The 27610-nt window shown below is 43.9% G+C and overlaps 1 protein-coding gene across 1 annotated transcript; it reads right to left on the reverse strand.

Moving 5' to 3' along the window:
* Positions 1–187: 187 nt before the first annotated feature.
* Positions 188–27520, reverse strand: LOC111960351 (proprotein convertase subtilisin/kexin type 7-like). Its single transcript, XM_023982326.2, is given in 18 exon segments — positions 188–2106; positions 2173–2900; positions 3010–3127; positions 3291–3384; positions 3525–3625; positions 3833–3989; positions 5807–5834; positions 5837–5908; positions 6082–6186; positions 9121–9288; positions 12182–12282; positions 12357–12495; positions 14242–14296; positions 14519–14609; positions 20145–20310; positions 20710–20844; positions 24515–24988; positions 27436–27520. Coding segments are annotated over 16 exon segments (2088 nt in total). The 5' UTR covers positions 24929–24988; positions 27436–27520; the 3' UTR covers positions 188–2106; positions 2173–2756.
* Positions 27521–27610: the final 90 nt, after the last annotated feature.

Here is a 27610-nt window from a genome sequence, read left to right on the forward strand (position 1 = left end):
TGATCTGCCCTTGTCTCAAACACCGCTCTGGCTCTGCCCCCGTTAAAAAACAGACACAGTTTAAACAGGGGTTAGAAGTCCAAAATGCGCRGGRGATAGTGGGACTCAAGAATGATATTGAAACTTTTTTTGCGCTAAATTCCCATAGTTTGATTAAGGGAAATTATGGGAATGATCCAGCCTGAAACTCCATCAACAATCTTTATTCATTTTACTCAGTCAAGTGGTGACTTGCACAGCAAAACACAGGCTTCCAGTTCAGTAAATAAAAATAAAATCTTTAATATGTTTCAGTTCATAAAAATCATCAAACTCTGATATATAGATGTACAACACACACGTGTATATATTACAGTTGATTAAAAAAAAAACATTCAACCCCACACTCAGATCCCAAATCAAGTTCAAGTAGTGGAAAAATGTATATAGTCTGCACAAAATAACATTCCAAACGGGAGGTCTGTTTACAAAATAATTAACTTAAAAGATGCACAGAAACCGCTCCATCATTTCCTGGTTGCTAAAATTAGAATAGTTTGTGTAATTTCAGTTTGTGACAAAACAAGCAGTCATTGTAGAGAACCACTGTACCATCTAAACCGCTTTGAAATATATTTTACATAATCAAAAAGATTGTATATTCAGCTGTTTGAAGTTTAGTGTACAAAACTGAAAGTAAAATAAGCAAAAACAAAACTTTAGAACGAGAAGCAAAGAAATAGCACACATAGAACAAATCTACCGCTTCTTAGACTTGCTTTCAACAGGAATGATCTCACATTTCTATATGAATTTGGTCCGGTCGCCCAAAAAGTTACATATTGTAGCTTTAAAGCTGRTACACAGGATTTCTTTGAATTTTTGCATTGTAATTTCAGAAAATGTCCATAATATATCTGCCGCTAATAGTGGAATGACAGTGTTTCACAGTATCACTTAGCTGGGATTGGCTGTGATATTCGCCTACTGATTTCTCCCACCGGAACGTAATCTGTTGTCAAAATGGGAAAACTGTTCTGACTTCGTGGCTGTGTTATCTAGTGGAAATGATTAATTTCCTAGTTGCAAATATTCTACACTTCGCTCAATTTCAGTTTGCGAGAAAACAAGCACTGAATAGTGTCGGGAATCATTGTACCATCTAAAATCGTCGCGAAATATAGATATATATATATTTTTTTTTTTACAGCTGTTTGAAGCTGGTGGACCAAAACCAAAAGCAACTTGGTCTACCATCCAAAGGTCATCCAGTCAAATTGAAAATTGTGGGAATCATTGGAGTCAACATGGAGCATTATCCCTGTGGAACACTTGACACCTTGTAGAGTCCATGCCCTGACAAATCGAGACTGTTCTGAGGGCAACTCAATATTAGGAAGGTGTTTCATGTTTTGTACACAGTGTATTAGACATTTTCTGAAATTACAATGCAAACATTTTCAAAAATCCTATTAATAAAATAAATAATTTAAAAAGCAGCCATAATCTCAAGAGCACTCCATCACTCACACACCGTCACACATCCTCAAAACCAAACACCATTTACATTTTAAAACACATTCACACGCACAGCATTGTAATGCCTTCCCATGGTGCACACCTAATACACTTTGGAAGACTGACTTAAACTTCAAGGGCCGGTTACGGACCCAGACTATAACCTAATCCTGGCCTAAAAAGCATTTCCAACGGATATTCGTAATTGATCTTGCTTTTTAGTCCAGGATAGTCATTGTCCAGGAAACCACCCCAGGAGTGCTGCTCTGTCTGGTTGTCCAGCATCCCACACTAAAAGACCCAGGTAAGGGACTGAACCAAACTAGTGATACATACTTCAACCCAAAGACCAGGCGAAACTACCACCTCTATAGCACTGCTAGGTGAGACCGGAGGGTCCTGAGAGATCCAGAGGGTTTAGGTTGCTCCCCCGCAGTACATTTACTCACATACGCTTGGGGCTCTGCAACGCTGATAAAAGGCCACAGGCTTGGGGCTCTGCAACGCTGATAAAAGGCCACAGGCTTGGGGCTCTGCAACGCTGATAAAAGGCCACAGGCTTGGGCTCTGCAACGCTGATAAAAGGCCACAGGCTTGGGGTTCTGCAAGCTGATAAAAGGCCACAGGCTTGGGGCTCTGCACGCTGATAAAAGGCACAGGCTTGGGGCTTGCAACGCTGATAAAAGGCCACAGGCTTGGGGCTCTGCAACGCTGATAAAAGGCCACAGGCTTGGGCTCTGCAACGCTGATAAAAGGCCACAGGCTTGGGGCTCTGCAACGCTGATAAAAGGCCACAGGCTTGGGGCTCTGCAACGCTGATAAAAAGGCCACAGGCTTGGGGCTCCTGCAACGCTGATAAAAGGCACAGGCTTGGGGCTCTGCAACGCTGATTAAAAAGGCCACAGGCTTGGGCTCTGCAACGCTGATAAAAGGCCACATGGCCTTGGGGCTCTGCAACGCTGATAAAAGGCCACAGGCTTGGGGCTCTGCAACGCTGATAAAAGGCCACAGGCTTGGGGCACTGCAATGCTGATAAAAGGCCACAGGCTTGGGGAGCGATGGGTGGGCCCGTGAGATCACAGTTCCAGCCCACATAGTTCAGTCTCCAGTCCAGTTAAGTTTGCCCCACTGGGTTCACAGCAGGCCTAGACTGATGAACGGCGGGTGGGAGGTCGTAGAGGGAAGAGGACAGAGGTTTTCTCCAGTGTTATGTGGCAGCGTCTCCAGTGATGAGTCCAACACACACTGTTTTCTCCAGCTCAGAGCATCTCCAGCCCCCTGTGGGAGCCCCGCGTCCCCCTGTCCCACCAACACAGCCCTCTAAAGTCCAGGTTGGCCAGGGTCACCTCCAGGGTGTAGTACAGGGACCAGAAGAGAGCAAAGCAGCCCAGCAGTAGCAGAGACTACACAGAGACATGGTGATGGGAGAGGAAGTTACAAAATGAGGCATATATTGTGTGTGTGTGTGTGTGTGTGTGTGTGTGTGTGTGTGTGTGTGTGTGTGTAACATACCTTGAGGCTGCTGGATGTGAACGGGCTGACCGTCTCAGGGGGGATGTCCATGCCTGCAGGACAGGGCAGGGAGAAACTGCTGTCCAGATACTGCCCCCCCATAGCCTCCTCCACCACACTGTCAATCAAAACACACAACCAATCAATGCTCACATCCACTAAGGGAGCACCAATGACAAAACATCCCTTCCCTTTAAAAATACAGGATCCAGAAACAAATAATATATGTTCTATTTATATAACCCAGGCTGCTGTTTTAACAGTGGTGTGTGTCTCCTGACCTCTGTCTCTCCTTGACCTCTTCGAAGGACAGAGAGGAGCCGTACAGAGTGAGCTTCCAGTGCTTCAGAGAGCCCAGGGGCAACGCAGGCTCTTCTAAAAGAAAGAAAGAGACAAAAGGACAAAGAGAGAAGGACAGAAGCACAGAGAGGGATGAATGAGCAGGAGAGAGCTCAGTGTAGATATGGTCTTGTAGTGGTCAGTGGCAGGCAAGTGAATGACAGACAGAGACTTACCCTTATTGTGGTCAGAGACTTGCAGCCTGTACTGGCCCTCGGCTCCCTCTCCCCAGCAGCGCACAGTGGAGAACGTCCAGTCTGAGTAACCCGAGGTATCCCTGGAGTAACACGCAACAGGACAGAGGCAAGGATACCAAAACAATGGCTGTTATATGTTATGCAAAGTTTAAGAGTAAAACTAAAACAAGCGTGTACATATCCGTGTGTGTACATCTGTTATTACTGCACTGTTGTAGCTAGAAACAAGCATTTTGACCAATACACTTTGATTTGATTTGTGTGCGTGCGTGCGTGCGCAAACTCACGTGTCCAGAGCACGGCGCGCCCCGATGAGCGAGGTCATTCCACTGGGGCAGAGCAGCACGATCTCCACGCTGCCACGGCGAGTATGGACCAGCGTCAAGGTGACAGACACGTGCTCCAAGGTCTGCATCCCTGACTGCCTGAGGTCAGCTGCAGTGACTGGGGTGAGAGGAGCACAGAGATCCTAATACATGACTATATGTCCTTCTATAGGAATGGCAGAGTGAGGGTGGGAGCAGATGAGCCAATGAAAACTATAATAGTGAAGGGTCTGATGTGGATACGCGTGATTGACCTTTACTCTGGTAGCCCATAGGTCCAATCTTGTTTTCGCCTCTGTTCAATCTTGTTCCCCCCCAAAGCCTTCAACAGTTTCACTACACCATCCAAAGTGCAATGGCTCTCTTGCCTGATATTCTACAGCTAATTATTGTGAGGTCTTCTGGTACTCACAAGTACAGTAAAACGTCCACCCACCCACCCCAGAGGAACACAGTATGTCTCAGTCCTAGAATATGCACAAAGAACAGACAGTTGTAGTCCCTCACAGTGGAGTCACCCTCTTCCCTTTCTCTCTGGATTCCTGACCTGCAGCAGCAGTGTACTGTAATTCACTGGCATTTCCTCAGCCCCTGTTTGCTAATGGGCCTTAATGATCCACTACCATGTAGGGAAAAACACTTCCCGGGGCCAAGGAAGGAGATGAAGAGGGAGGGATATACAAAGGTGTGGAGGGAGAGAGACTGGTGGTGAAGGGGGGGTAGAGTGTATAGGGGTAGAGCAGGATGTTGGGAGGGGGAAAAGGACTTCTTGGATTCCAGCCATCTTCTTCCAAACATACAGGACTGGACTCGTAAGAGTTCCTCAGAAACCCTCCCACACAGACAGTGACCTGTCATGAGAATCTCACTCGTGATTTTGGCTGCATCCCATTGAGACACACGTTACCATACATATTTGCATGACTTTTGATCAGAGCGCTATGAGCCCAGTAGGGCACGATAAGAAAAGAGTGCCATTTGGGACACACAGTTTGAAATGGCAGAGGTTTTAATCAACGCTGGCCTGGCATGCACCCCATACATTCCTCTRCTGACATTTAGAGCAAACATCTCAGACATTTGAAACCTTTTTGAACTTTTAATGACTATTTTTCTTTTCAGTAACAACACGTCCCTATCTTTCGGGAATCTAACGTTTGGGACTGAAKATTGGAACTCTAGTCTTCCGTTTTCTCATGGGAAGGAACGAGTGCTCATACTAACCGCTGGACCTTAAGCTAACGGACCGGCCAAAACACATAGCAACAAGGACAACAAATAGCCTAGCGATAGAGTAGTTTAACATAACAACCTGCTTCATGTATCTTTGGGAATAACCAAAACTAGCTTACTTTTACAATGAATGGAAAAATGATTTCCATGTATAAATGCAAAGTCGATTTGCATCTCGAATTTCATTAATTCAAAACAGATGTTTCACTTGGACTAAAACATTTAACCTTTGTCAGCAACTCTTCCTCTGCTTTGTCCTTAGAAACCCTAGTCACGTGAGACTGTACAGACACACACACGGCTGTGCAGCAGCAGGGAAACAGTGCTTCTGGCTCTGCTGCTGACCACAGAACAGGCAACACACAGGCTGCATACGCTGGGCTAGGAGGGAAGAAGAGAGAGGGAGGGAGGGAGGAATACAGACATCTCTGCTGTGACACTGTGTGTGTGTCAGAGAGGGAGAGAGCGGGAACGTAGGGATGTGTTCTCTCCTCCATAGTTTAGTTCAGTGTGCCCAGTGACAGAGAGACTCTGAAGAACATTGCCTATATAAGGGCAGACTGCTGATTGCCTGTTGGGAGGTCTCTCTGGAGAGCACTGACAGAGAGAAGAGAAACAGCAAATACTCAGACTTGCATTTTACGAGACTCGCTTGGTTGATCACTCTTTCTCTCACACACAACACACACAAACTCTACCAACCGTTCCAGGTTAGGTGAGTTGCTCCGGATAGGCTGGGACAAGAGCCTCCTCCTTCAGCACTGGGCTCTGATAGGACACTAGGAATGGCACCATCTCCCACACCTGATTAATAAACACACACAAAAAACACACTTTCCACATGTATACCTTCAGACTTTTTTAAATGAGCAGAATATTGACTTTGCTGAAATAATCCCAACCAATACTGTATCAGTAGTGTATTGGTTAAGCTTGACATTAGTGTGCTGCTAGACATCAGGAAGGAGTGAGGGTACCTTGGCAGCGTTGACCAGCCGCCAGGCGTTGAGCAGGCCGAAGCCGTGCTGGTGACTGTGGTGGAAGCCCGCTCCATTGATTTTCCAGTCCCCTTGCACATCATACTACAGAAACACACACACTCTCAATTAGGAACTGTATGTGCCTGCGTAGCAGTGATTAATGATACAGTACAACAAGGTGAGTCATACAGTGAGGTCCAAAAGTAATGGGACAGTGACAGTTTTTTTTATTTCTCTTTGTACTCCAGCACTATGAGGTTAAAGTGCAGACAGTTCATTTTAACAGCACTTTTTGGTACATAGAGGACCATTTTAGAGGACCAAAAGTATTGGGACAAATATCATACCCCCCAAAATGTCTAACCTCCCGTTATTGTAATGGTGAGAGGTTAGCATGTCTTGGGGTTATGATATTTGTGCCTCTGTAGCTTTCGCACTCGTCATTATCCACGATTCATTCAGGATTATCCGTAATCATGGTAGCATCCATATTAATGTAGAAGTATTCTTATTTACAATAAAAGTGACTCCAAAATGACACAATACATTATTTACCATTCATTTCTATTGGGCACAAAATAAACTGAAACAACCAAAACAAACAGCAGATGCATCCTACAAGTTTTGTAGAGTCACAAGCTTCATTACGTGCTATGAATATGCGACCAAATACTAAACTTTTGATGACTTTAATAAACATATACACTGAGTATACCAAACATTAGGAACACCTTCCTAATATTGAGTTGCACACCCCCCCTATTCCCTGAGAACAGCCTCAATTCGTCGGAGCATGGCCTCTACAAGGTGTCGAAAGCGTTCCACATGGATGCCGGCCCATGTTGACTCTACAGTTGTGTCAAGTTGGCTGGATGTCCTTTGGGTGGTGGACCATTCTTGAGATACACAGGAAACTGTTGTGTGTGAAAAACCCAGCAGCGTTGCAGTTCTTGACACAAACCGGTGCGCCTGGCACTTACTACCATTCCCAGTTCAAAGGCACTTAAATCTTTTGTCTTGGCCATTCACCCTCTGAATGGCACACATACACAATCCATGTCTCAATAGTCTCAAGGCTTAAAAATCCTTCTTTAACCCGTCTCCTCCCCTTCATCTACACTGATTGAAGTGGACTTAACAGGTGATATCGATAAGGGATCATAGCTTTCACCTGGGTTCACCTGGTCAGTCTGTCATGGAAAGAGCAGGTGTTCTTAATGTTTTATACACTCAGTGTAAATTAATTTGTCCCTATAAAATGGGGGGACTATGTTGGAAAAGTACAGCAATTTCTAAATGGTTCACCTGATTTGGATGAAAATACCCTCAAATTAAAGCACTTTAACACAGTCATTGTATCATTCCAAATCCAAAGTGCTGGCGTACAGAGCCAAAACAACAAAAGTTGTGTCACTGTCCCAATACTTTTGGACCTCACTGTATGTCTGAAGTGTGCTTCAGAGGGCATGTAGGTGACGATGTCACTTTGTAGTCATGTACAGTACCAGTCAAAAGTTTGGACACACCTACTCATTCCAGGGTTTTTCTTTATTCTACAATATAGAAAATAGTCAAACTAATAGTGATGACATAAAAACTATGAAATAACACTTATGGAATCATGTAGTAACCAAAATATTGTTAAACAATTTAAGAAATGTTATATTTGACATTCTTCAAAGTAGCCACCCTTTGCCTTGATGACAGCTTTGCACACTCCTGGCATTCTCTCAACCAGCTTCATGAGGCAGTCACTTGGAATGCCTTTCAATTAACAGGTGTGCCTTGTTAAAAGTTAATTTGTGGAATTTCTTTCCTTCTTAATGCGTTTGAGCCATTCAGTTGTGTTGTGACATGGTAGGGGTGGTATACAGAAAATAGCCCTATTTGGTAAAAGACCAAGTCAAATAAGCAAAGATAAATAACAGCCCATCATTACTTCAAGACATGAATGTCAATCAATTTAGAACATTTCAAGAACTTTCTTCAAGTGCAGTCGCAAAACCATCAAGCGCTATGATAAAACTGGCTCTCATTAGGACCGCCACAGACCCAGAGTTACCTCTGCTGCAGAGGATAAGTTGATTAGAGTTACCAGCCTCAGAAATTGCAGCCCAAATAAATGCTTCAGAGTTCAAGTAACAGACACATCTCAACATCAACTGTTCAGAGACTGTGTGAATCAGGCCTTTATGGTCGAATTGTTGCAAAGAAACCACTACTAAAGGACACCAATAATAAGAAGAGACATGCTTGGGCCAAGAAACATGAGCAATGGACATTAGAGCGGTGGAAATCTGTCCTTTGGTCTGATGAGCCCAAATTTCAGATTTTTGGTTCAAACTGCTGTGTCTTTGTGAGATGCAGAGTAGGTGAACAGATGATCTCCGCATGTGTAGTTCCCACCGTGAAGCATGGAGATGGTGTGGGGGGCTTTGCTGGTGACAATGTCAGTGATTTATTTAGAATTCAAGGCACAATTAACCATCATGGCTACCACAGCATTCTGCAGCGATACGCCATCCCATATGATTTGTGCTTAGTGGGACTATCATTTGCTTTTCCAACAGGACAATGACCCAACACACCTCCAGGCTGTGTAAGGGCTATTTGACCAAGAAGGAGAGTGATGGAGTGCTGCATCAGATGATCTGGCCTCCACAATCACCCAACCTCAACCCAATTGAGATGATTTGGGATGTTGGACCGCAGAGTGAAGGAAAAGCAGCCGACAAGTGCTCAGCATATCTGGGAACTCCTGCAAGACTGTTGGAAAAGCATTCCAGGTGAAGCTGGTTGAGAGAACGCCAAGAGTGTGCAAAGCTGTCATCAAATATAAAATATAACTTGATTGAGACCTTTTTGGTTACTACATGATTCCATATGTGTTTTGATGTCTTCACTATTATTCTACAATGTAGAAAATAGTAAAAATAAAGAAAAACTCTTTAATAGATGTGTCCAAACTTTTGATTGGTACTGTACCTGTGTGGCTGTYTAGGTGTTGATGTCACTCTGTTGTCATGTATATTGTACCTGTGTGGCTGTGTAGGTGATGATGTGCTGCACGTCTCTCCAGGTGAGACAGGGCCGGACCTGCAGCATCAGAGCCACCATGCCAGCCGCCAGGGGTGCCGCCGCCGAGGTGCCCGTGTGTCCGTCAGTACAGCCCGTGCCCTGCTGCAGTGACCAGTCTGACGTCACCTACACAGTACACACACACACACAGAGAWGAGTCATAKACATATATACGAATCTCACACGCTATTACAAACAGTCAGTTGTAASGAGCTATGCGACGACAAGGGAGGAAGAGGGAAAAGCCAGAAAAGATGGAGAGTTGGAGGGGCTGAACGAGGAGAAAAAGTAGAGAGAAGTGCTAAAACAGACAGGAAGTGGTGAAAGAGGGAGAAAGATTGATAGGAATACAGGGACAGAGAGAAAAGGGCTGCTGATGGATTCACTGGTAAACATGATCTCTGACATGCTTCATACCTGCATACCAACATAGATCCCACAGCCCTTCCCAATTGAGAGAAATTACTATGGTTGCGTCCCATTTGACAGCCTATTCCCTATAGGACTTCAGTGGAAAATACCCTGGATAGTCCATGGGTTCAATATTTGACGTAAACAAAGAGAGAATAACGTACAAGCTCTGTGATGCGTGTAGAGTTTTGGGTTAGAGTATAGCGTGGATTGTTGCATATGTAGTAGCTTATGAGCATAATATGCATGACAGTTATGCTATTCAAATATGGTCCCAAATGGCGCCCTATTCCCTATATAGGTTTATATATGAACGCAGCTTCCACTGTATTGAAGCCATCGGACGCTGTATATAATAGCGCCTTGTGCTTTATTACGGGTGATGGGTTCCGTACACATCATTGCATTTTGTTTCAGAATGTGGGCTGGCTCTCCTTGAAGTCTCGTAGATCGATGCATTGCGCTTTGTTTTGTCTATAAAGCCCTCTTGCATAAACTTCTGCCATACCTTACCTCATTGTGAACCTATAGATGTACGGGCTACCGGACCCGGTGCTCAGGTATGGCGGACTCTGGAGATCCCTTCCAGCTCCACTGTGTTGGGCAGATCTGCTTTTAGGTTTATTTGCACCTTACATGTGGAATGATCTACAATACACTTTCAAAATCGGAGGAATTGGTGCCTCTAGGGCATTTCAGACAGTTGTTAGGGGATCTTTGTACTGGAAAATGTCWGTTTTRTTATGATTGTGTTTTGCTTTTCGTGTATTGTTGTGCATGATAATCTGTATTTTAAATGTGTGTATATGAATGTGTAGTTTGATGTGTATTGTGGTGCTATACAGGACTCATCTGGAAAAGAGACCGTGGTCTCAGCGTCGACTCCCTGTCAAAATAATGGTTAAATAATATTAAATATATAATGCACTATAAAAGGAAATGGGGAGCCATTTGTGACGCAACCATGCAGGACAGATCCAGACCATGCAGACAGTGCTGTCTAAACAGCTCGTCTCCTAGAGGAGTAAGGGACCTCTCTGGAGCGCTGGTCCCAGACACATAGCTAGGGGGTGTTTGATCCTAGGTGACGACAGGCCTGGTCGGACACAGAGAGGAGAAACAGTCTGACAGGAACACTACAGGCTCTCTGCTGTGGCGGGAAAGGGACGGAGGAAGAATCCACAGACATATGTCAACTAGAATGCCTGCTCTCATTTAAAGCAGCTGTCAAAGCCATGAAAGCACAGAGCGGAGGAGAGAGCTCAGACTTCAGCACTGCTCAACATCAAATGGGACCCGTGTGTTGGGAATGTAATGAGGGAAATGGTGCATAGCAGTGGTGGCAGTGCAGCATAGCACATGGTAGCTAGAAGTGGTTGTGCTGGTGGGTGGATACAGTGGCGGTATCCCAAACGCCACCCTGTTCCATGTATAGTGCACTACTGATCAAAAGCAGTGCTCTATATAGGGAATAGTGTGCCATGTGGGATACAAACAGTATGTGCAGAGCACTTGTGCGACAGGGTAGAAAAACCACTTGGCCTGTGTATTTGGCTTTTCAGGAAGTCCCGGATGCCGGTTGAGGGTTTTGGCACAGGGCTTACATCACCCGGCCAAACCATGTCACCCAGGAGATGGCAACAAACAGCAGCAAACAGAGAGCTTTGCCTTACAGCTCTCCTCTCTAGCTTCCCATCTCCTTTGCCCTTGCTCAAAACACACCATCATTGAACGCAAAATGCATCATACCGGCTGTATTTCTGTATTTTGAAAGTTAAGCAATCTTGAAAACTTGATTGCMGACATGCAAAACATTCTGGGACTATATCAACAATGGACTAATGAAACAAACACCAAAATATATTTTTTGGGGTGGTTTTCCTTTAACTCACTAGCCATCAATGTGTCCTCTCTACCTCACTCAAAGATGTCTGATTGGCACAGTACAGTATCATCTGTCATCATCCGACTGTTCAACTTTCTCAATCTATGTCTTAAGGGCCTAGGCACAACAAGTCTTTGTAAGGGGGATTCCATTGGTACCGTGGTGCAGTTCACTGCAGGTGAGAATGCAGGACCAAACACAGGAAAAGCACCAGAGGTGCGCAGTATTATTGTCTGTTTGACAGAGCATTTGATGAAATGCACGCAGTATAACTTGGTATCTCTGAGACATTCTGTAAGAAGCAGCGTATTTATGAGCACATCCAATGCATGTTAGGGGAGAGGGGGGCTGGGATATAGGCTATGGAAAATTGCCTATTCACGTCAGAGTTAGAGTGGCTATTGCGCTGTTTACCCCTGCATGTTGTTGGAAAACCAAAGCGAAAGCAATATGAAGTTTGGTACACACAAGTTATGCTTCTTGATAATCATAGATAGAAAAATGCTCGCATTAAATCCCCGATAAACCATGGAATTGCATGAACACGTGGTAGTTTAGGCATTTTAGTTTGTTTGACATTTGGCAATGTGAACCCAAACGGACCAAATGGAGAAAAAAAATACAATGTAACAAATAACCGAACTTGGATTCAAACTATAGCTCAGAACCATGTGTGAAAACTCCCTCGAAATGGTGTGTGTGTTACTAGCAGTACAGACTCACAATACTACGCAGCGTTCTGCCCCCACTGCTGAAGGTGACAGCCAGCATGGAGGCACACTCCTCAGCATAGAAGGGCATCTTCCCTTCCTCATTTACTGCTCCTACAAGAGACACACACACACGGTTAGAAACATTCAACACACAGACACAGACAACATTGCTCCTATTCACTGACCAATGGTAACAGTGTAGATTGAGTTAGCATAGCCATCGTAGTTGCAGTTGTCCTCGTACTGGCCCCCGTTGCCACTGGCGACGACAAAGATACTGCCAAAGCCCCGTCTGCCAGCAATCACTCCGTGCTGCAGCGCCGCCTACAGGCCAAACAAGGAAACATTTGCTTCAGTTAGTCACGCCTAGTAACTTCTTGCAGACTAATACAGCCAACCAGAGTACATAGCAGCAATCACAGGCCTAGTCATACCTGAATATTCAATATTGAGTATACAAAACATTTTCCATMACATATACTGACCAGGTGAATCCAGGTGAAAGCTATGATCCCTTATTGATGTCACTTGTTAAATCCACTTCAAATCAGTGTAGATAAAGGGYAGGAGACYGGTTAAAGAAGGATTTGAAAGCCGTGAGACATGGATTGTGTATGTGTGCCATTCAGGGGTGAAGGGGAAAGAAAAATGATTTAAGTGCCTTTGAACGGGGTATGGTAGTAGGTGCCAGGCGCACTGTTTTGTGTCAAGAACTGCAACGCAGCTGGGTTTTTCATGCCCAACAAATTCCCATGTGTATCAAGAATGGTCCACCACCCAAAAGACATCCAGCCAACTTGACACAACTGTGGGAAGCATTAGAGTCAACGTGGGTCAGCATCCCTGTTGAATGCTTGACACATTGTAGGATCCATGGAAGGTGTTTCTAATGTTAGTGTATGTCATTATAATCCTATTCTGTGTGTATACCGCCATTCTTAGGTTTGTGAAAAGCTGGAAGCCGCAGCTAGTACAAATTTCTATTAGACCATGAGGACTGGCTGAGGGGATTTGGTGGTTCTGATTCATTTCCACAGTGCCTGCCAACGCCATTCAGGGAGTGAGGCACACCTAGGAAACGAACATGACCAGAAAAAGCCAGACACTTTGACTCAAGTCAGAGTGTGTGTGTATATGTGCATGTACGTGTGTAAGGGATGTGTTTTRTTTTTTTTTTTGTCTCATAAGACACTCACACAAACCGTGCCCTTTAGAGAGCAACAGTATACTGCCCTCTGCTGGTACCGAAGAGTGGTGCAGAAATGCATTTCTATAAGGAGGGCTGGGGCTGCGTTTCAAACTCATCAAAGACACACCCTCCTCCACTTACCCTCGCCGTCACCATCTTGGACGTCAGTCCAAACAAGGGAAGTTCGCAAAGTAAGCCCCTCAGCCCTCGTTTTTGATCGRGTTTGCGAGTGTACAATTATGTTCACTTCAGGGCCTGAAARGCCCCATAATTCAATTCGCGATGAATGTAAATCCACTAAGACTTAAAACCTCAACGTCAATATGGAGAAGTCAACATACAAGTGTAAGTAAAAACGAATGTAAATAAGTTAGAAATTGTGCTACTAATGCACATGACGGCACAAACACGTCTCGCAAAAGTAATGTTTTTGTTTGGTTAGCTTTTGGAAATTGTAGAAATAAAACATGTTCCTTCTTCAGAAGTTCCAGCTAGGCAGGCTAACGTTAGTTAGGTCATTAATTTGCTAGCTATCATACAGTAGACATATATTAAGAATTATATAGTTAATATAAGTAGACATGCAATCATAATTGACTGTAGCGCATATAAAGCACCCACAAGCTACCGGTGGATGAAAAAAAACAATCATCGCGGGATGAACGAGTGACAAATTTCTGGGCAAGGGTGGTCCATTTAAAAATCATTCCTTCCTCCCTCGCACCTTGACCTGCAAGTGTAAACTCGTCAGACGTCATCAGAAGTGTCCACTTAATTTGAGGGCTGAGGGTGTGTCTTAAGTGTTTGGAATGCAGCCTAGGACTGGCAAAACGTGTTAGAAATGGGTTGTGTGTAGTAACGTATGTTGTATCCACGCTAACCTTGCCCAAGGGGTGTGGTCCATCGACAGTGCGGCCATCATCGTCAGGACCCCAACTGAGGAGGAAAGGGAAGAGAGCACAATTGAGTCAGACACATTTTTCCTACAGCCATTAAAGAGCAGCGGAGGAAAAATCTAGAGAGAGAGGCATTTCTTTATAACCACGCTTAGAACTGTGGTTGGCTGTATATTCCGGTTAATATTTTGCTTTATGCTGAGATTATAAGCAAACCAAGCATGTTCAGAGTCCTGTGAGGCTGAGCTGCTCGCTGTTGTACCTGCAGCTGTAGACATCGTTGATCTGGTAGTGCTTGTTGAAAGCCACCGCCTCCATACTGTCTGTGAGCGGACCATCCAGGACTCTGATACCTGAACAGACAAAACATGACGTGAAGAAAGGACTTCAAAACATACGAATCTGATAGCAACAAACTACACCAAACTAGGGCCATGACAGTTTGCTCAGCACCTAACCAGACCAGGGTTGTATTCACTAGGGTTGATTTAAGCATTTCTCAGTATTCAGCCGTACCTTATGCAGGTGCGCAGCGAGCTCTTTGGGAGTGGCTCCTTTACACGCACTGAATACAATTAATTAAACTGCTGAAAACCCTCCCACTTGCTGGCCAACAGATTTCCTCATCGAATTTTTATTCTATGGGGTTTTCAGCACATTTATCTAAAGCCATCCCTTTAAATACGGTGTACCTTAAATTAGAATTTTCTCGACAGACAATATAATATATAGAGAACGGGTTCAGAATATTAGGGATCAATAAAATAAAGACATTTAAATATATGTTTATTTGTCTCTGTTTCAGCAACAAATTTGTAGATTTTAAAACACTCTGATCTTGTAGATAATTTTGGGTTATGAAAGTATTTATGAATCATAAAAAATAGCTACTGTTTACAGGCCTCCTGGGCCATATACAGCGTTCCTCACTGAGTTCCCTGAATTCCTATCGGACCTTGTAGTCATAGCAGATCCTTTTCTAATTTTTGGTGATTTTAATATTCACATGGAAAAGTCCACAGACCCACTCCAAAAGGCTTTCGGAGCCATCATCGACTCAGTGGGTTTTGTCCAACATGTCTCTGGACCTACTCACTGCCACAGTCATACTCTGGACCTAGTTTTGTCKCATGGAATAAATGTTGTAGATCTTAATGTTTTTCCTCATAATCCTGGACTATCGGACCARCATTTTATTACGTTTGCAATCGCAACAAATAATCTGCTCAGACCCCAACCAAGGAGCAGCAAAAGTCGTGCTCTAAATTCTCAGACAACACAAAGATTCCTTGATGCCCTTCCAGACTCCCTCTGCCTACGKAAGGACGTCAGAGGACAAAAATCAGTTAACCACCTAACTGAGGAACTCAATTTAACRTTGCGCAATACCCTAGATGCAGTRGCACCKCTAAAAACTAAAAACATTTGTCATAAGAAACTAGCTCCCTGGTATACAGAAAATACCCGAGCTCTGAAGCAAGCTTCCAGAAAATTGGAACGGAAATGGCGCCACACCAAACTGGAAGTCTTCCGACTAGCTTGGAAAGACAGTACCGTGCAGTATCAAAGAGCCCTCACTGCTGCTCGATCATCCTATTTTTCCAACTTAATTGAGGAAAATAAGAACAATCCGAAATTTGTTTTTGATACTGTCGCAAAGCTAACTAAAAAACAGCATTCCCCAAGTGAGGATGGCTTTCACTTCAGCAGTYATAAATTCATGACCTTCTTTGAGGAAAGGATCATGATCATTAGAAAGCAAATTACGGACTCCTCTTTAAATCTGCGTATTCCTCCAAAGCTCAGCTGTCCTGAGTCTGTACAACTCTGCCAGGACCTAGGATCAAGAGAGACACTCAAGTGTTTTAGTACTATATCTCTTGACACAATGATGAAAATAATCATGGCCTCTAAACCTTCAAGCTGCATACTGGACCCTATTCCAACTAAACTACTGAAAGAGCTGCTTCCTGTGCTTGGCCCTCCTATGTTGAACATAATAAACGGCTCTCTATCCACCGGATGTGTACCAAACTCACTAAAATTGGCAGTAATAAAGCCTCTCTTGAAAAAGCCAAACCTTGACCCAGAAAATATAAAAAAACTATCGGCCTATATTGAATCTTCCATTCCTCTCAACATTTTTAGAAAAAGCTGTTGCACAGCAACTCACTGCCTTCCTGAAGACAAACAATGTATACGAAATGCTTCAGTCTGGTTTTAGACCCCATCATAGCACTGAGACTGCACTTGTGAAGGTGGTAAATTACCTTTTAATGGCGTCAGACCGAGGCTCTGCATCTGTCCTCGTGCTCCTAGACCTTAGTGCTGCCTTTGATACCATCGATCACCACATTCTTTTGGAGAGATTGGAAACCCAAATTGGTCTACACGGACAAGTTCTGGCCTGGTTTAGATCTTATCTGTCGAAAGATATCAGTTTGTCTCTGTGAATGGTTTGTCCTCTGACAAATCAACTGTACATTTCAGTGTTCCTCAAGGTTCCGTTTTAGGACCACTATTGTTTTCACTATATATTTTACCTCTTGGGATGTCATTCGAAAACATAATGTTAACTTTCACTGCTATGCGGATGACACACAGCTGTACATTTCAATGAAACATGGTGAAGCCCAAAATTGCCCTCGCTAGAAGCCTGTGTTTCAGACATAAGGAAGTGGATGGCTGAAAACGTTCTACTTTTAAACTCGGACAAAACAGGAGATGCTTGTTCTAGGTCCCAAGAAACAAAGAGATCTTCTGTTGAATCTGACAATTAATCTTGATGGTTGTTAAGTCGTCTCAAATAAAACTGTGAAGGACCTCGGCGTTACTCTGGACCCTGATCTCTCTTTTGACGAACATATCAAGACTGTTTCAAGGACAGCTTTTTTCCATCTAAGTAACATTGCAAAAATCAGAAACTTTCAGTCCAAAAATGATTTATCCATGCTTTTATTATTCTAGGTTAGACTACTGCAATGCTCTACTTTCCGGCTACCCGGATAAAGCACTAACTAAACTCAGTTAGTGCTAAATACGGCTGCTAAATCCTGACTAGAACCAAAAACATTTATCATATTACTCCAGTGCTAGCCCCCTACACTGGCTTCCTGTTAAGGCAAGGGCTGATTTCAAGGTTTTACTGCTAACCTACAAAGCATTACATGGGCTTGCTCCTACCTATCTTTCCGATATGGTTCTGCCGTACATACCTACACGTACGCTACGGTCTAAAGACGCAGGCCTCCTAATTGTCCCTAGAAGACTCATCTCTCCAGTGGGTCATATGTATTGAGTGTAGTCTGGCCCAGAGTGTGAAGGTGAACGAAAGGCTCTGGAGCAACGAACCGCCCTTGCTGTCTCTGCCTGGCCGGTTCCCCTCTCTCCATTGGGATTCTCTGCCTCTAACCCTATTACAGGGCTGAGTCACTGGCTTACTGGTCCTCTTTCATGCCGTCCCTAGGAGGGGTGCGTCACTTGAGTGGGTTGAGTCACTGACGTGATCTTCCTGTCTGGGTTGGCGCCCCCCCTTGGGTTGTGCCGTGGCGGAGATCTTTGTGGGCTATACTCGGCCTTGTCTCAGGATGGTAAGTTGGTGGTTGAAGATATCCGTCTAGTGGTGGGGGCTGTGCTTTGGCAAAGTGGGTGGGTTATATCCTTCCTGTTTGCCCTGTCCGGGGGTACCATTGGATGGGCCACAGTGTCTCCTGACCCCTCCTGTCTCAGCCTCCAGTATTTATGCTGCAGTAGTTTATGTGTCGGGGGCTTGGGTCAGTTTGTTATATCTGGAGTACTTCTCCTGTCTTATCCGGTGTCCTGTGTGAATTTAAGTATGCTCTCTCTAATTCTCTTTCTTTCTCTCTCTGAGGACCTGAGCCCTAGGACCATGCCTCGGGACTACCTGGCATGATGACTCCTTGCTGTCCCCAGTCAACCTGGCCGTGCTGCTGCTCCAGTTTCAACTGTTCTGCCTGCGGCTATGGAACCCTGACCTGTTCACCAGATGTGCTACCTGTCCCGACCTGCTGTTTTCAACTCTCTAGAGACCGCAGGAGCGTAGAGATACTCTTAATGATCGGCTATGAAAAGCCAACTGACATTTACTCCTGAGGTGCTGACTTGCTGCACCCTCGACAACTACTGTGATTATTATTATTTGACCATGCTGGTCATTATGAACATTTGAACATCTTGGCCATGTTCTGTTATAATCTCCACCCGGCACAGCCAGAAGAGGACTGGCCACCCCTCATAGCCTGGTTCCTCTCTAGGTTTCTTCCTAGGTTTTGGCCTTTCTAGGGAGTTTTTCCTAGCCACCGTGCTTCTACACCCTGCATTGCTTGCTGTTTGGGTTTTAGGCGTGTTTCTGTACACACTTTGAGATATCAGCTGATGTACGAAGGGCTATATAAATACATTTGATTTGATCTAGTTTGTGAAGTGCACCAGTCCCTCCTGCAGCAAAGCACCCCCACAACATGATGCTGCCACCCAGCACTTCACGGTTGGGATGGTGTTCTTCGGCTTGCAAGCCTCCCCCTTGTTCCTCCAAACATAACGATGGTCATTATGGCCAAACAGTTCGATTTTGTTTCACCAGACCAGAGGACATTTCTTCTAAAGTACAACCTTTGTCCCCATGTGCAGTTGCAAACCGTAGTCTGGCTTTTTTATGCGGGTTTTGGGCAGTGGCTTCTTCCTTGCTGAGCGGCCTTTCAGATTATGTCGATATAGGACTGTGTTTACTGTGGATATAGATACTTTTGTACCCGTTTCTTCCAGCATCTTCACAAGGTCCTTTGCTGTTGTTCTGGGATTGATTTGCACATTTCGCACCAAAGTACGTTCATCTCTAGGAGAGAACGCGTCTCCTTCCTGAGCGGTATGACGGCTGCGTGGTCCCATGGTGTTTATACTTGCGTACTATTGTTTGTACAGATGAACGTGGTACCTTCAGGCATTTGGAAATTGCTCCCAAGGATGAACCAGACTTGTGAAGGTCTACAAAAAAAAGATTCTGAGGTCTTTGCTGATTTCTTTTGATTTTCCAATGATGTCAAGCAAAGAGGCACCGAGTTTGAAGGTAGGCCTTGAAATACATCCACAGGTACACCGTCAATTAGCCTATCAGAAGCTTCTAAAGCCATGACATTATTTTCTGGAAGTTTCCAAGCTGTTTAAAGGCATAGTCAACTTAGTGTATGTAAACTTCTGACCCACTGGAATTGTGATACAGTGAATTATAAGTGAAATAATCTGTCTGTAAACAATTGTTGGAAAAATTACTTGTGTCATGCACAAAGTAGATGTCCTAACCGACTTGCCAAAACTATAGTTTGTTAACAAGAAATTTTGTGGAGTGGTTGAAAAACGAGTTTTAATGACTCCAACCTAAGTGTATGTAAACTTCCGACTTCAACTGTAGCCCTTATCAATTATACATTACCATGCATGGAGAATGGTGTCATTACTATTGGAAATAGATGTTTTTCTACTTGGAACCGACAGGTGCTCGACATTAGTCATGGTTTCCTTGCGCGTAAAGGTGGTGGAATTATAAGGGAATTAAGTCAAGGTCAGAATACCGTGTACACCTCTGGCACCTKAATTTCTATGATATCCACCCCAAACGTTTAGCTGGCTGTCACATGCTTTCAAGATCAGAATACTTGTAGAGAGAAAAGTTCAATTTATGCGCGCCTATCTTGGGTCTGAATTCCCCCCTAGGCACCAAACTGAAGAAAAGGACAAACAGAGAGGTACTACCTGATCTTGTCCATTCATTTTCCGTGCAAAACTATTTACTAAGGTGTGCACTAATGAATACAACCCTGTAAAATCTTCTGACGGTTACCATAACCATGCTTTCCAAACACACAATGTACCTGCCACTTTACTGCCATAGGCCACGCCCACAGCGCAGAAGCTGTTGTTGGAGACAGCGGCGATCTCCCCGGCGCAGCGCGTGCCGTGGTGGTTGTCACTGCGGGCGTCCGGGTGGGGCATGGGGTCCGGGTCATTGGAGTTCAAGTCATAACTGCCCTCTGGACTCTAAAGGGACAGAACGAAGCACGAGAACATTTGTATTTGTCAAGAATAAAGCATGTGAGAATGTGAATTTGGAAAAGAACATACTACATGAAGACATCAGCAAAAAGATTTAAAAAGAAACAAAGTCACTAATTATGCTCCCAGAAATGTTATGGCACACTGTGCCTTCTTCGGTGCACTGAACCCTAACCCTGAAGAAGTGTGCCGGAACGTTGGTTGCGATACCCATAAAATATTTGGGAGCATAATTAGAGTCTGTGACCTACTTTCTTTTTATAGTTTACTCTCCGTAAGTCATAACCTCTACAAAACACTTTGGGGTGTGCGTCAGCTTACCCATTTTAATAGTAAAAAGCTTCAAAAGGAAATAGGCCTAGATGTGGCCAGGATGAAACTCACATAGTTTGGCTGAATGTCCTGGAGGGTGTGCTGAACCCCATCGTCCACAACCACCACTGTCACCCCTGTCCCTGTGATGTTGTGCTCCCATACACCAGTCACATTGATGTCCATGCCCACCCTGACATCGTTGTGCTGCGGGTGGGTGGAGAGGAGGAGAAGAGCAGGGAAGTGACAAAGGTTACAGAGTTGAAGATATTGTTTGCAAATGAGGAATGAAAATAAACGTGGCATATAACCGACAGTTTAAAAAGTACTGTGCATTCTTACAGATCTGAATATTCTATAGGCTATAAGTGTGCAGTAAGTAGATCTGAATATTATATAGGCTATAAGTGTGCAGTAAGTAGATCTGAATATTATATAGGCTATAAGTGTGCAGTAAGTAGATTTGAATATTCTATAAGTGTGTAGTAAGTAGATTTGAATATTCTATAGGCTATATGTGTGCAGTAAGTAGATTTGAATATTCTATAAGTGTGTAGTAAGTAGAGGTCGACCGATTAATCGGAATGGCCGATTAATCGGGGCCGATTTCAAGTTTTCATAACAATCGGAAATCGGTATTTTTGGGCGCCGTTTTAATTATTWTWWTWTTTTTTATAAATACCTTTATTTAATCTTTATTTAACTGGGCAAGTCAGTTAAGAACACATTCTTATTTTCAATGACGGCAGGAGGCAGAACGACAGATTTTTAACCTTGTCAGCTCGGGGGGTCCAATCTTGCAACCTTACAGTTAACTAGTCCAATGCTCTAACACCTGATTACATTGCACTCCACGAGGAGCCTGCCTGTTAGCGAATGCAGTAAGCTAAGGTAAGTTGCTAGCTAGCATTTAAACTTATCTATAAAAACAATCAATCAATGACTGTCATTGCTCCAATGTGTACTTAACCATAAACATCAATGCCTTTCTTAAAATCAATACACAAGTATATATTTTTAAACCTGTATTTAGCTAAAGAAATCCAGGTTAGCAGGCAATATTAACCAGGTGAAATTGTGTCTTTTTCTTGCGTTCATTGCACGCAGAGTCAGGTAGTATGCAACGGTTTGGGCCCCTGGCTCTTTGCGACTAATTTGCCAGAATTTTACGTAATTATTGACAACATTGAGGTTGTGCAATGTAACAGGAATATTTAGACTCATGGATGCCACCCGTTAGATAAAATACGGAACGGAATAAACGTTTTGTTTTCGAGGTGATAGTTTCCAGATTAGTCAAAGGTATATGGTTTAGAGAGAAATAGTCAACGCGTTATAATTCCTGTAATAACTTGCGGTGAATTGAAAGGGGTTCCTTCGTTATTTTACCGTTCATGTCTTCCATAGAGAATGTCTTGATCTACTTCAATAAGGTCTGTGTTCGTGCAGGCTTAAACCGCCTCGACGTTTTGATACCCGTGTAAATCTCACTAGGATAAGGTAACGTTTGTCAACAATTTTTCATAAATCCACTCTACAATTTTTTTATTTGTTTTTTTTTTTTTTTTACCTTGTCCTATGGATATCTACACAGTTATAAAATTGCACGGTGATGTAGCCTACACGAAACCAGAACTTATTTTGTGAATCTTAAAAATAGCCTATGGAATAAATGAAGGAACCGCTTTTCAATTTGCTAGAAGGTGTCATGGGAATTATGACTCGCACTTTGGTTGTCAATTCTTACCATGCCCATTATTAAAATGGATTTCCTGCATAAGAAAGTTTTTGTTTTTCAACATTCATCACAGGTACTTAAACTCTATTTTTATTAAACAGTTAGAGTATTTGTCTCCTAAGCAGACTCTTCAGTATCATTGTCACTTCAGAGCTGGTGTGCGTGTGTGTGTATGTATGTTATATTAAGTTAAAATAAAAGTGTTCATTGTTCATTCAGTATTGTTGCAATTGTCATTTTTACAAAAATGTGTGTGTATGATATAACACTGCTCAAAAAAATTAAGGAACACTAAAATAACACATCCTAGATCTGAATGAAAGAAATATTCTTATAAATATTTTTTCTTTACATAGTTGAATGTGCTGACAACAAAATCACACAAAAATTATCAATGGAAATCAAATTTATCAACCCACGGAGGTCTGGATTTGGAGTCACACTCAAAGATTAAAGTGGAAAACCACACTACAGGTGATCCAACTTTGATGTTAATGTCCTTAAAACAGTCAAAATGAGGCTCAGTAGTGTGTGTGCCTCACTGTGCCTGTATGACCTCCCTACAAGCCTGGGCAGTGCTCCTCGATGAGGTGGTGGATGGTCTCCTGAGGATCTTCTCCCAGACCTGGACTAAGCATCCGCCAACTCCCGACAGTCTGTGGTGCAACGTGGCGTGTGATGGATTGGAGCGAGACATGATGTCCAGATGTGGCTCAATTAGATTCAGGTCTTGGGGGAACGGGCGGCCAGTCCATAGATCAATTCCTTCCTCTTGCAGGAACTGCTGACACACCTCCAGCCACATGAGGTCTAGCATTGTCTTGCATTAGGAGAACCAGGGCCAACCGCACCAGCATATGGGCTCACAAGGGGTCTGAGGATCTCATCTCGGTACCTAATGGCAGTCAGGCTACCTCTGGCGAGCACATGAGGGCTGTGCGGCCCCCAAAGAAATGCCACCCCACACCATGACTGACCCACGCCAAACCGGTCATGCTGGAGGATGTTGCAGGCAGCAGAACGTTCTCCACGGCTCTCCAGACTCTGTTCACGTCTGTCACATGTGCGTGTGAACCTGCTTCATCTGTGAAGAGCACAGGGCGCCAGTGGCGAATTTGCCAATCTTGGTGTTCTCTGGAAATGCCAAACGTCCTGCACGGTGTTGGCTGTAAGCACAACCCCACCTGTGGCGTCGGGCCCTCATACCACCTCAGGAGTCTGTTTCTGACCAATTTGAGCAGACACATGCACATTTTGGGCCTGCTGGAGGTCATTTTGCAGGGCTCTGGCAGTGCTCCTCCTTGCACAAAGGCGGAGGTAGCGGTCCTGCTGCTGGGTTGTTTTGCCCTCCTACGGCCTCCTCCACGTCTCCTGATGTACTGGCCTGTCTCCTGGTAGCGCCTCCATGCTCTGGAACACTACGCTGACAGACACAGCAAACCTTCTTGCCACAGCTCGCATTGATGTGCCATCCTGGATGAGCTGCACTACCCTGAGCCACTTGTGTGGGTTGTAATCCGTCTCATGCTACCACTAGAGTGAAAGCACCGCCAGCATTCAAAAGTGACCAAAACATCAGCCAGAAGCATAGGAACTGAGAAGTGGTCTGTGGTCACCACCTGCAGAACCACTCCTTTATTGGGTGTTCTTGCTAATTGCCTATAATTTCCACCTGTTGTCTATTCCATTTGCACAACAGCATGTGAAATTTATTGTCAATCAGTGTTGCTTCCTAAGTGGACAGTTTGATTTCACAGAAGTGTGATTGACTTGGAGTTACATTGTGTTGTTTAAGTGTTCCCTTTATTTTTTTGAGCAGTGTATATATTATTATTATTTTTTTTATTTTTTTATATAAATCGGCCGATTAATCGTATCGGCTTTTTTTTGTCCTCCAATAATCGGTATCGGCATTGAAAAATCATAATCAGTCGACTCTGAGTACTAAGTAGATTTGAATATTCTATAGGCTGTGTGCAGTAAGTAGATTTTAATATTCTATAGGCTATATGTGTGCAGTAAGTAGATTTGAATATTCTATAGGCTATAGGTGTGCAGTAAGTAGATCTGAATATTGCTTAGCTATGAAACAGTTCTGAAGAAAAATAAAGAAGAAGACAGATTAGGCCTAATTCTCACCAGGTGCCACTGTAATGGGTATCTGGGGTCATTGAAGGCTATTGCCCTCTTGGAGCGGCTGAGGACCTGCTCCTGGGAGTGCCAGAGCACATGAGGGTGGGCTGCCAGCACGTCCCCTGGCCTGCCCTCCTCCTCAGGCCCGGCACAGAGCAGGTAGTGGCCCTCCAGCTGCCCTATCTGGCCCCTGTTCTCCAGGCCAGCCTGCTCAGCCACCCTGCTGGCCAGCTCGTGAAGGGTGGAGCCTTCAGCCTCCAGCAGCTCTGAGTCTGTGTGCAYCCGGACGGCCCAGGACTGGCCCGGCCCACAGGAGGGAGGAGGAGCCGGGGGAGGGGCGGACGTGTGGAAGGTATGAACAGTCAGGCGGAGCATAGGGGTCAGGCCCAGGAGGAGCAGGAACAAGGGGGGTGAACCCATGGCAACACAGGCAGGTGCTCAACGCAAGTTCTGCTCRGCCTCCACATTAGGACCTGCAGCCTGAGGAGACAGGGTGGTGAGGAGGAGTAGAGAAAGTAGCTGGACACACAGAAGAGGGAGAGATGGCTCCACTGCAGTGTGGCATTCAAAAGGCAGTAGCGAGATTTCACAACAACAGACCAGTTCTCATATTCAACAGCCCTCAAAGTAATGCACTGGTACACACCCTCCATTGGCACACTGTTCATATCAGAACTCCAGCCAATCACGGCACCAGGCCTATATAACATTGTGCTGTTACTGACACTGGAGAAGCGGACGGTACGTGTTTTACCATATCCATGTGACACTATGATCCTGCTAATGATAGGCTAGTCTAACCACAGACTACAAGGACAACTCCATGTAGCATATGAATCAACTCAAGTTCTACAAAATGCCAAAGCCATTGTGACCAATGCATATTTTGCCGAGTATTGACATGCCCCTTTTCTCTGTTAGGAAAGAATAGGATCATAACCAGACTAAGAGAACCATGCGTGTTATTCATATTACAGCGCACACAGACTTGTCATGACACGAATTCACACAAATTGTGTTGTTTCTGACTGTGGACAGAGGCCACTTGAACCCACATTTTGTGAAGCTTGTAAATTAAGATAGGAGAATCTAGCGAAAAGCAGAATAAGCTAGACTACATCAACAAAGGGAAAGACTCAGATTTTCATTTCTGGGTGGTTCAACCAGTTCAACATGTTATTCCGAGGACATCAACACTAGGGCAGGGATAGCCCATGCATAACTACCTTTGGTGCTTATTTGTTAAAGTGTTGTCACTGAAAAATACTGTGCTAAAACCGCTTAAAAACAGCGTAAAGTAAGTGTATATTTTGCATTTGTGAAATGATTGTGTGTTATTAAAGGGCTTTATGTTTCAAGAACCGTACCGCAATTGAGAATCGATTCACGTTTAGATGGGAGCATTTGGCAGTTTTGGCTGCCAGAGCCAATTTGCCTCCAAACAGAACACGTAAGGTCCTTGGACTATTAGGCTCTTTTAGTCCTGGGTTTCCCCAACCCTCGCTTCCTCCCCCCTATACGTTTTACATTTTTGTTTTAACCAAAGATTATAGATGTACAGACAATATACATGTATCTCCACCCTAACAATGGGCGTCGTTGTCCACAAAGCAGCATAGCAGGCTGTCTAGCTCCCGCCTATCCTTTCTTTGGATTGAAGGATCACATTACTGTAGTCCTATTTTTTACCATTCGATGAGGGTTGTTGACATTAACCGCCTGAATTCAATGGAGAGTGGCTATGCTACTAGTCTCATTTCATGAATATGCATAGCCATTTTAAGACAACTTGCCGGGATGTCACATGTCCTACTTATCAGTACACGCTTAACTCCAGCATTACAAAACCTCTGATTAAAAATAAACCTCATGTAGCAAATAAGCCATACATTTTATTTGTTGACCATATTCAACACTCATTGACCTCCATACAAAAACACCACTTGCTGGTGGGAGACAGATTTTCCGCAGAGTTGTGCCTCTCTTCGTCTTTGATTTAACTCTAAACTGCCACACCTGATTCAATTAGTCAACTAATCATCACGGCTTTGACTAATTGAATCTGGTGTGCCAATGTAGGGTTAAAACTAAAATGTGAAACATCTGTATGGGCCAAGGAGAGGTTTGGGAAACCCTGCTTTTGTCCATTATTGTGCTAGGACAGGCTTTCCCAAACTTTCCCCCTGGGTGCACATTTTGGTTTTTTCCCGAGCACTACACAGCTGATTCAAATAACCAACTCATCATCAAGCTTTGATTATTTGAATCAGCTGTGTAGTGTTAGGGCAAAAACCAAAACATGTATCCAGGGCGGGCCGAGTTTAATAACACTGTCCCTGCGCAGGGTTTCCCAATCAGTACAGTAGTCGGGGAAAACGTAGTATGGATATCAATGTTGATAGATTCAGAAATTAACAAAGACATGTTTGTTAGCTACGTTAACTATGTGAWGTTGTGTGTTAGGCCTACTTCTACTAAACTAACTCCCAACTTCAGATGTAATTAACTTGACATATCTAACGTTTGTTAGCTAACGTTAGATGCATTAATGTAAAACCCCACTTTTGTTTCGGGCGTGTAAGTTGGCTCGCTGTACAGTAATGTAGGCTAGCTAACTACCAACGTTATAGGAGCTAGTTAGTTACAGCAGTTTGGAAGCTCATTTTATAACACGACTGCGACAAACGAAATAGCGAAACACATTGCTAACTATATATTTTTATTCGACAGCTAGATATGTAAATAGCCAGAACTCCTTAGTTCATCTGATAGCTTGCTAATTAGCTACGCTCGCTATAAACGGACAGTATGGCTGACAAACAGCAAGCCAGCTAACGACGTGAAATAGCCATTGTCAGCTAGTCCTCAACACGCAAGCAAGTACTATAGTCACATGGCTAAATGTCATACTGATTTATGTATTTTACCTTTTCGTCGACGTCTTTATTCTGCCGTTTATTTGTGGACTACAATTTCATCTACGATAGCTGAGACTGTAGTTTCCGTAATGTCGTCACTTCCGCAACAACTTATTTTTAATTTTTATTATCCACTTGGATGAGTTAAACCGTCATTACACTCCTTGCCAAACATTTTTGGCAT

The sequence above is a fragment of the Salvelinus sp. IW2-2015 genome, linkage group LG4p, assembly GCF_002910315.2.
Source record: "Salvelinus sp. IW2-2015 linkage group LG4p, ASM291031v2, whole genome shotgun sequence".
Taxonomy (NCBI): domain Eukaryota; kingdom Metazoa; phylum Chordata; class Actinopteri; order Salmoniformes; family Salmonidae; genus Salvelinus; species Salvelinus sp. IW2-2015.